Source organism: Lactuca sativa, chromosome 3 (assembly GCF_002870075.4).
Source record: "Lactuca sativa cultivar Salinas chromosome 3, Lsat_Salinas_v11, whole genome shotgun sequence".
Taxonomy (NCBI): domain Eukaryota; kingdom Viridiplantae; phylum Streptophyta; class Magnoliopsida; order Asterales; family Asteraceae; genus Lactuca; species Lactuca sativa.
In genome coordinates this window covers 263829272-263839625 of record NC_056625.2, presented here as the reverse complement: position 1 = coordinate 263839625, position 10354 = coordinate 263829272, and the positions used below count along the sequence as shown (strand labels likewise).

The following is a 10354-nucleotide window of genomic DNA, read 5'->3' as shown; positions in this document are numbered from 1 at the left end:
CCTGCCATCAGCTGCTGAAAAACCCTATTAATGTTAACTAACCACTTCATGAATACAATTAATTACATACAACAAAACTTAAATAATCTTTCGACTAAAAGACCTAACCCTACAATGTTAGACTTAAACAAGAGCTACTTAATAGTGTCAGATCTATCGTTCTAAAATTATTTAACCTTTGCAACATGTAACTTAACATATTCATTTAATAGTTAACTCACATCAATATGAGTCCCACAAAGCACAAAGCAAGCAACATTCGAGCGGTGAAACTGAATGACTATAAGACATCATAAAAAATCAGGCAGACCTTCATATGTAATTCCTAACCACTAGGCCCAAGCATCTAGGATATGCATACATCCTATGCTCACTCTCTCAAGAGTGGCTAATCATATATCATACTGGCATGCTATAAACTTCACTCAATCATGAAACTTCCACCAACCCTGCAGCTGCTCGTGCATGCTAAACATACATAATGTTGGATCCAATAGACAATCGAGTCTGAAAGGACAACTTAAAGGTCAAGAACATGTCATATTCAAGATCTAACATTCTGGGACCCAAAAATCCTCATAAAACAACCAAAACTAGATCTATGAGATAAGGGGGTAAAGTTGCAAGCTTTTTATCTTATAATGGTTGCAAATGCAGTAGAAATCCCAGATCCAAGTGTTCCACTCCTTCAAGATGAGCTTGGTTTCCTTCTTTCTTCTTCCAAGGCACCCAAACACACTTCTAAGCTTGAAAAGGCTCCTCAAGGTGGTTCTAGGGTTCCACAAACGAAAGAGAGGGATGAAGGAAACCAAAATGGGTGAAATGAGGCCATAAGAGTGCTTAAATACCAGCCAAACCCTAGGGCGTGCCCTAGTACGCTCAGCGTACACTATGTACGCATGGTGTACTCAAAGACCCATTATTACAACAATGCCACTAGGGCTCCTTTTGCATACTTTCTTGAACTTAGGGACCATAACGTAATACACCTTAATATAAGAATCAACAATGGAAGTACTTCAAAAGTAGATGTTACACTTGTCCAATAAATAGTGGCCATGCCTCAAATTATTGTTCAAAATATCCTTTGGTCAAACTTGGTTAAAACTCTGTTCAAAGGTCAAAGTCAACAAGGTCAATGGTCAACTTAGACAAAGTCAACGTCAAGTCGTGACCATTCCTTGGTCACTTCGTGAGAAGGCATTCAAGCAATCGAGATTCTGGACACCGTCACGTCATGACATATCCTATGTCACGTCGTGACTTCTGGTCAAAAGGCTAATATCTACATTAAGTGCTTAATCTTTTTAAACCAAGGCCCATAACCTCAAATCTAGTTCTTAAGTAGCTTCATAATGGATAAAGTTTCCAACTTTATCCATTAGGATGGTCCAAACAACCACGATCTAGTCTGTAAGTCTCAAAAGGACCAATAGTGCATATTTCTTAGATAAATCCATTAAGTCCAAGTCTCCAACATGATGATCTGAATCAACATAATGTTTAGATGGATAAAGTTTCCAACTTTATCCATAATAATGTCTCAAGCTTTCAAGACCTAAACTTTAATACAACAAAATGGCCTATATGACCAAAATAACTTGCATGGCTGAAAATGAAGGCAAAAGATCAAAACTTTCCTAGTCCATGAGGTCCAAGAAAACATTCTAAATTTGATCAATAAAGTTGCAAACTTTATTCCCAACTCTCACTGAAAATTCATTAACATGGACCAAAACACCAAATACACTTAGATCTGAAGATGAAATGCAATAAATCTTAAAACTTTATAACTTACAAAGGTCTAGAAGGTAGATGAAAGCTGGGATCTCCAATTTCTAAGCTTTAAGGATCAATCTTGTATGAAAACATTGCTCCAAAAACTCCAAAAATGAGATGAGGGAGGAGAGGGGAGGGTCAAATCTTGAAAATGGAGGCTACGGTTTCTCCCAAGAGGTTCTAGATATGATGGAGACTAATAAAATACTCTAAAACATGAATCCTTATCTTTAAATACCTTGAAAACCCTAAAATTTTCATGGGCTTTCGGATGCACACTTCTCATGTCATGAGAATATATTCTCACTTTGTGAGCACTTCTCATGTCGTGAGAATTACTTCTCACCTCGTGAGAACGTGTTTTCACCCAATTTCACTCTAACTTCAAACACTCATATTTTCTTCGTTTAAACTCCGTTTTCGGCTATCTTAATATCCACATAAATGTATTGACGAGCCCCATATTTCTATCTAGTTAATTTTGAATTAACACATGTTGAACTAAAAACCATAATTCATGAAAGAAGTCTAAAACATCATTTTTTCCATTTTAGCCTTTGACTCCAGGACACAAACGAAGGCTTTAATCACATATCCAACATTGTCATCATCCAATAAGATCTAAATCTCATTCCCTTGAAGCCCAATACCTTTACTTAATTCATTTATTGTCCACAATCCCGAAAATAAAAACCTTCTTAAAAAATGATGTTACAAAAAAGTATTCTGAAATATTAAGAATATCTTGGTAATCTAATGACCAATTTAAAAAAAAAAAAAAAAAGTTAGTTGTTACAAAATACAGATTACATATATTTTGATCAATCTTTAAAGGATGTTTTAGATTTCATTTTATCATCAAAATGACTTTTAGACAAGAAATTATTGACTAATGGTGGAAAAAAAATAGTTTTATGAATATCAAAGATAAGAATGCCAACCGACAATAGATGATAAATCATGAAAACAGTATACATAAAACGACATAAATAATGATACTAATGATTGTCAATGCAGTGAATAATATCTTATATTGAAGATAATATCCAGTGGGATAGTGTAGAAGCCACACAAGACTGAGAAGATGGCCCTCGTTAGTATGTCTCCATGCACACCTGAGTATGACCGGAAAGCTGAGCTCACAGCTTTTGACGAAACCAAAACTGGTGTCAAAGGACTTGTAGATGCCGGAATAACGGAGGTCCCTTGGATGTTCCATCTACCCTCACCTGAAAATCTAAACTCCAATCAACACTCACACTCAGAGCTTAGTCTTCCGACCATCGATCTGGAAGGAATCAACGAAGATCCGATCCGGAGAAAAGAGGTGATCGAGAAAGTGAGGGATGCATTCGAGACATGGGGTTTCTTCCAGATTGTGAATCATGGAATTCCTGATAGCATGTTGGAGGAGATGAAAAAAGGTGTTTTAGGGTTTTTTGAGCAGGATAGTGAGGTGAAGAAACAGTGGTACACTAGGGATCGTAGCGGGAAGCATAAGTTCGTGCACCACAGCAACTTTGACTTGTTCACCGCAGCGGTGACTAACTGGCGAGACTCTTTCTTTTGCACCATGGCTCCTGATACTCCTCAACCAGACGAGTTGCCATCGCCTTGCAGGTATGCTTTTCAATCTATTTCAGTAAGAGAGCTTGTGTCGTGAAACTAATGAGTGGTGGGTAATGGATCACAATCAACATTTGGATAAGGGAGGATGTTTTTTGATTGTCAAATCTTTTCGGTTTAGTCATCACCAACTTATTAAAATCTCTTGCTAAGTTATACTTATATCTTAGTAAGTTCAAAAAAATAGTTATCATTTTAAATACTTTCAAACACCCCTAAAACCATAAAAATATAATTTTTATTTTAATGTTAATAATAATTGAAAATAAAAAATATAAGGTATAATTAAAAAACCAAAAAGAAAAGTTTCATTAATTTATGAAAATAAAAATTATTCGCTTATGTTTGTCACGAATTTCTTTTTTCGCTAGATCCTCACCGTCGAGATTGTCAGCTGACATCTTCAACATCTTAATGTCGCTTATGATCTGTTGTTCACATTGTGAAACAACCCAATGCCGTTTTAAATACCTTTCACAAAACATTTTCAAAATAAGTTTTATATTTTAATTGTGTAAAGCTAGAGTGTAACAATAGTTATCAAAGAATGATTCTAAATGAAAGAATATCATCATTACAAAAAGGAAAGTCTTGTAAAAAATCTTACTCTTCTCAATTTAATAATAACTTATTATTTTGCATGTAAAAATGTATTAATTTGTTGGGTTAGGCTCCTAATGAGTACAATCTTAAGGTTAGAAATTATATAAATAGAAAACTCATTTCATATCTAAACATACAAACTTAAACCTCACTAAAACACCCTTTTAGTTAAGTTGTGTAGGCGAAGGTACATAATAGGTTTAATAAAAATAAAAATAAAAGATACACTTAGAAACTAGAGGCGACAAGCAGTAAACAGTCATCAACTCATCGTTATCAACTCGTCGTCTCCAAGAACCGAAAATTGAACTTTGAAACATTTCGAATCGTTAGCTCTACTTCTATTAAATACCAAAGTACGTTATATATGCATTATGCATTTTAAAGGATTTGTAAGTATTTATATGGCCGGTATCATATCATTATATATGTGGAAGCTAAGTAATTTATAATCTCCAAATCAATGAAGCCTTCATTATTTCATAACTGATACAAGTTTTCAACTGAAAGAACTTCACAAATGTTACCAAGTGCCACACAAGAAGAATCTTATACAAAAAGAGATAATATGAACAATATTAATTTTTCTTTTTATCCTCCATGTGGAACAAGTTTGTGATTCACGACTCCCCTTCCCCAACACAACATTCACAAAAGGGTTAAAACTTAAAACCATCACCTGTTGATGGTATTGCCTTTTCATTGCGATTAAAACGATTGACCTGTGCAAAAATATCATAAACTTAGCACACATTTTCTCCTTGTTCTACCGAATCTCAAGACTCGATGAAATTTTTTGATTTTTTTTTTAGTATAGAACGTGGAAGATGCCTTCTCCAACCCATTCATTACATCGACTACACTCTTTGCACTCGTCTACCTTTCCATTCACACAACAACAAAAAAACGCACCAACCACAAGAAACCTTCCTAATCTCCTTCCATAATACAGTTTTAAGATTAAAGACGAAGTAGAATCATGACGTACGATTGCTTGCGATTGTGCATTATGATATACCTTTCCTTTTTTAAAATAAACTACTAATGGATTTTAATTATAAGCGGCACATTAGTTTTCAACACAATCTTGCAAATTAATATCAAAATTCGACAGTACTGGATTTTATTTAATTCTTTGCTAACTAATATATTAACCATCAAATATGGACAATCTGATATTCTGAAATATTTGTAGTCTAATTGTTAATTTCGGCAAAGCTTGTCCTAGTATTCTACACGTAACTATTTTAACATGGCGTGATTATACGTAAAGCGATACTGAAAGGGTTACAGATAATTCAAATTCAGATTCTAAGTTCTAACTATTCCATATTTTTGTTACCTTGGGATTTATTTGTAGAGATATTTTATTGGAGTACTCAAGACAAGTGATTAGACTCGGAAGTTGTCTATTGACATTGATGTCAGAGGCTCTAGGGCTCAACCCAAATCATCTTTTAGACATAGGATGTGGCGATGGGCTTGCTGTCCTTGGCCATTACTATCCTCCTTGCCCACAACCAGAGTTAACCATAGGCACCCCGGACCACACTGACAACGATTTCATCACGATTCTTCTACAAGATCATGTTGGTGGCTTTAAGATCTTGTATCAAAACCAATGGACCGATGTTCATCCTATACAAGGAGCTCTTGTAGTGAATGCTGGAGATCTTTTACAGGCATGCATTTCTCTCTATCTCAAGCTTAATATCGTCGCAATATTGGTATGCAACTGCATCAATTAATCTTTTTTATATGAAGTGTCGGTCTTTTTATGAAAAAAAATTCTCATTTAATATTAATATTTCATACCAAAGAACTTATGGCCCTACCGTATTAGGAATTAATAGAAAGATCCCATCAACCAAAGATTGAGGGTCCGGATGAAAGGTGTAGAGTATGTGTGAGTTGGCGACTCTAAAAAGTTATAATAGTATTACATATATGCTCATCCGCTACTTGCATCCCCTATTTTTTTTTAATCCATCACTGATTACAATCAATGGAATAATTTAGCTAGTTACAAATGACAAGTTTGTGAGTTCACGACACAAGGTGGTGGCAAACAAGGTTGGTCCAAGAGTATCAGTGGCATCGTTCTTTATGAGTGAGACCTTGCAAGTTATTGAACCAATCAAGGAGTTGCTTTCGAAAGATAATCCAGCCAAGTATAGAGGCACAACAGCGAAAGAATATGTGGATTACTACAGAGCAAAAGGAATTGATGGCACTTCTCCTCTTTTGCATTTTAAGATCTAGATCAATTAAACATCGATTGTTGATTTAGCAATACATGATGAATTTTTTATTTTCTTGTTCGTCTTATGTCATGTAATGTAATCTATCTAAAAGATATTTTCTTTGTTTTTGTGTGATATTTCGCAAAACTGTGGTGTTGTTATATTATTTGTAATGGGCAGACAATTTACAAATGCAAGCTTAAATATTGAACACTTCAACGGATTAGCAAGTTCAAGTACGCTAGAAGAGTATTTTGTAACAATAACTAAATGTAATCAACATGTAAAAACAAGGGAAGAGAAGAGAAAAAAAAACGGATATTTGCAACTTTGTTGGATGTTCAAGCTTTATTAATAACAGAAGGGGAAATTCCTAACATATGTGCCTATTTATACTATAGTTTAAAAGACTCGTTATACTAATAATTTGAATTTTGAAACCTAATTGGACTCATAAACATGCAAGAATAAACTTAAAAGAGTAATAAAAAAGGAAACTTTCCTATTGCTAAAAGTCGATTAACCCAACAATCATCCCCTTAATCGGTGTGGTCATACCATTCGTTCACAGTAGTGTTTAATCACCTTCTTGATACGTCATTGAACTCCTTCTTTAACCATCGACACCTTGTTCTCTCTTTTGATAACCTCGACCTCTTTAATCAAGCTTATTCCGATAGCGCTTTTCCACCAAACAACAAGACAAGGTCACAACCATCTTTATCGTCTTCTGTCACCCGTAAAATGAACTGAATAAAAGCCACCCGCTTTGACGTCTTCGAGGGTGGATTGTCTTCTGCAGACAATTGTTGTGGTGGTGAATGGTGAGACCAAGTGTCCAGGTAAGATGCAAGATGTAAACGTCCAACAACAACGACGAGCGGGCTAGCGAGTAGCCACAATAGGGGCAAAAGGTTTAGATACTATGGATTTTGACTTCTATCTTGACTTTGTGGTTTAAAAATCGGGCTATTGGAGAAATCAAGAAGGTCCACAATCGGATTATGGGAGAAATCAGAAGGGGACACCAGCCCACAACCCAATTTTCACAATAGCTGGCTTAAAATTACAATTTTTGTAGTTATATGGGCCAATGTTGTAAAACTCGTCGGGTTGTCCGATTACTCCTCCGAGTACTCGCTACTCGTCCCCTTACCGAGGCGAGTTGAAGAATCTCGAGTGCTCTCCGATCGGCCCCTTACTGAACTAAGCGGTGTTGTAAACCTCGGTCAAATCGGTGATTAATATGTATAATATACTTAATGATTTATTATTTAACACACACATATCTGATTATTACAACATAAATATCTTAAATTTTCATTAATTATTTACAAAGTGAGACCATTATGTGTTTTTTGTTTTTATGTATTCACATGTATCTAATGTTGTTCTATATTTCAATTAATTTGTATTTTAACTTATGATTTTGACTTATTGTAACATACACGTTCAGTTATCGTGTTTGTAGTTTAAAAATAAATAATACTATCAAATATTATATGATATTGAGTGTTAAGTTCTAACTGATGGTTTTTACTAGAAATGAAGAAAAACTATATTTAGAATCACTCGGAAAATATTGAAAGTCTTATGAGATTCCAATCAAATGTCAAATATTGAAATTTAACGAAATATAAAATTTGAAATAAGTAAAATTTTATTATTGAAAGTTGTAAAGAATCTCGTTAGAAACATTTAGACAAAAACTTTATCGAAATCCAAGTTATAACGAAGAAATTATGACCAATCAAAGATCCGCAACAAAACCGGCAAACACTATTAGCGTAAAAAGTGAGTTTTCAATAAACTACTTTTTATCCTTAGTGATCTAAATGAAAGTCATAGTCCTCGTTAAACCGAGAATTTTCATAAAAAGAACATCCAAATCTGACTTCGTATGAGGAAGTGATGATTTTTCTAAATTTTGGAATAACAGTAGATAGCTAAAAACTCGAAATAAAGATCAAGTGATTTTTAGCCGACGCAAGCTAAACGAGAATCGAAGGTCTCGTCAATGGTAGTACAACGGTAAAAAGACAGACGAAAATGGACATCGGATGAAGAAGTTATGAATTTTTAACAGACTTTTCATGTCCTGGCCTTTTAAAAATATAATAATAATAATAAATTCAAAATTAGCCAACGGAGTCTAAACAAAAGTTGTAGAGCATAATTTCACCTACGCGTGCATATAAAGAACATCAAAAATGGAGCTCGTATGTGAAAGTTATAGATTTTTGAAGTTCGGGACACAAAATCCGAGAAATCAGGAGAACCGAGAAATTTCGCATGGCCAGGGTTCGGTCACATCACCCTCGCTGGCAGCTTGCCCCGTGTCCGAGTAGGCGACTCATCCGATGCGCGGTCCAACCGAATTCCAACGCGTGCCTTGCAAGTCCGACGCGTGTAGTGTCCGAAGCCAGCTGTCCGCCGCGTGTCTCGCCCTCGCACCCGCCACCTGCCTCGCTTCGGCTGCTGCCACGTGCTTCTCTAATTCGGCCGAAGACCCTCGGTTCGCACCTATAAATAGGAGGGTGCGAATCCTACCAGCTAAGGTTAGCAAATTTCATACTTTTCACTCCTAAACCCATTTTTAAGCCATTCCAACTTCCCCTGAAGCCTCAGAATCAATTTTCATAATGAACTAAAATCTGTAACAACTAAGAAACTAACAATCATCAATGCATTTAACAGATTGTGAAAAGTGAAACTGAAATTGAAATTAGTTGATTCCTAACTCAACCTACAATTCACAATAAGAAGCAAAGAACATGAGCATTCCTAATTGGCTAATTCCTAACTCAGTCACTCAGGAACAATTCAATAAATTCAAATTTAGAAATCAAAGAAGAGATGAAACTGAAAGAACTGGATAATAAGATAAGAACTGAAAGAAAGAACAGGAGCATTCCATACCTGATTTTTTGAGTTGCGGTAACCGGCGGGTGGACAATCGTTGGTAGACAGTTGCTGTGGTGCTAGGTAAGCTGCAGGCGTCCAACAACAACGATGAGCAGGCTAGCAAATAACGAAAATGGGGGAGGAAGGTTTAGGTACAGTGAATTTTGACTTCTATCTTGACTTTGTGGTTCAAAAATCGGACTATTGGAGAAATCAGTAGGTTCCACAATCGGATTATCGGAGAAATTAGGAAGGGCCATAAGTGATGAGAATTGTAATCGAGATTTCGAAAGCAATCATGATTTAGATGAATGAGTAATGAATGAAATGAACACCAGATGTAAAAATTAATCAGCAAATTTTGTATTGAACAGAGAATTCGAATACAATACTGATTACAATAAGCAGAATGACCTCTATCTCTACTTCTATCCTCAGTCCCTATTTATAGGAAACATGAGTGTACAATAAATACTAAGTCTAGACATTTAAGCTTCGACATTAGATGACTTAGTAAATAAACATGCGAAATAGACAAGACAAAGTTTCAACTTTTACAACAAAAAGACTCAACATTCTCCCCCTTTGTAAACAGTCGAAGTCACTCAATTTGTGAGAACTTGAGCAACAGAGTGCATTGTCCTTCGTATCTCTGAGTACCAAGAGATTATCTTCTTCAGCTCCTTCCTGTCTCCATCATTATTCTTGGTACAGTTATTCATACGAACAATAAAGTTCGTATATTGCGAAGTTGTATATTTTTCAATCTCTGCAACTTGAAACAAGAATCTCTTTGCTTTTCCCCTTGTATCTTTCCCTGCGAACACCATGCCTAATGGTTTGAGACAAATTTCACCATCGACATATTTCATCAACTCCTGTTGTGGCTTCGTAGGTTCCATAGCAACATTAACCTTTCTTCCAACTCCTGAAGCAAGTTCTTCATCAGTTAAGGCCAAGCAATCATAGTAATTATCTATGAATATCTTGAGATGCCCTAAACCAAGTCTGAACACATCCAAATCAGTTTCCTTCAGTTGGTTTTCTTCCATATCCTTCAGAATCAGGGCCACTTGAATGAGATCATTGAGATTCATCAAGGGAAAATCAGCAATTGAGAAATCAAAAGGTTTATTGTCTGCTCGAACTACAAAATAACGAAAGTTATGAAGTAGATTCTTGAACATGACATCTTTCTT

At 35.5% G+C, this 10354-nt stretch overlaps 1 protein-coding gene across 2 annotated transcripts; it reads left to right on the top strand.

The window, feature by feature from the left end:
• The first annotated feature begins 2691 nt into the window (after positions 1-2691).
• Positions 2692-6388, top strand: LOC111915037 (1-aminocyclopropane-1-carboxylate oxidase homolog 1). Of its 2 annotated transcripts, none has more exons than XM_023910742.3 (3): positions 2692-3399; positions 5369-5735; positions 6028-6388. In XM_023910742.3, exons 1-3 carry the CDS (start codon positions 2864-2866, stop codon positions 6268-6270), a joined length of 1146 nt encoding a protein of 381 aa, XP_023766510.1. In that variant the 5' UTR covers positions 2692-2863; the 3' UTR covers positions 6271-6388. The 2 variants fall into 2 exon arrangements, with proteins under 2 accessions (XP_023766510.1, XP_023766511.1); XM_023910743.3 differs by having other exon boundaries at positions 2697-3399; positions 5369-5690.
• The last annotated feature ends 3966 nt before the right edge of the window (positions 6389-10354 follow it).

What these genes read in the sequence shown, in the direction of transcription:
- LOC111915037 (XM_023910742.3), top strand. Translation starts at nt 2,864, where the DNA reads ATGGCCCTCGTTAGTATGTCTCCATGCACACCTGAGTATGACCGGAAA. An exon ending in GAGTTGCCATCGCCTTGCAG is followed by an intron (nt 3,400 to 5,368) that starts GTATGCTTTTCA and finishes ATTTATTTGTAG; the next exon opens with AGATATTTTATTGGAGTACT. An exon ending in TTAATATCGTCGCAATATTG is followed by an intron (nt 5,736 to 6,027) that starts GTATGCAACTGC and finishes GGAATAATTTAG; the next exon opens with CTAGTTACAAATGACAAGTT.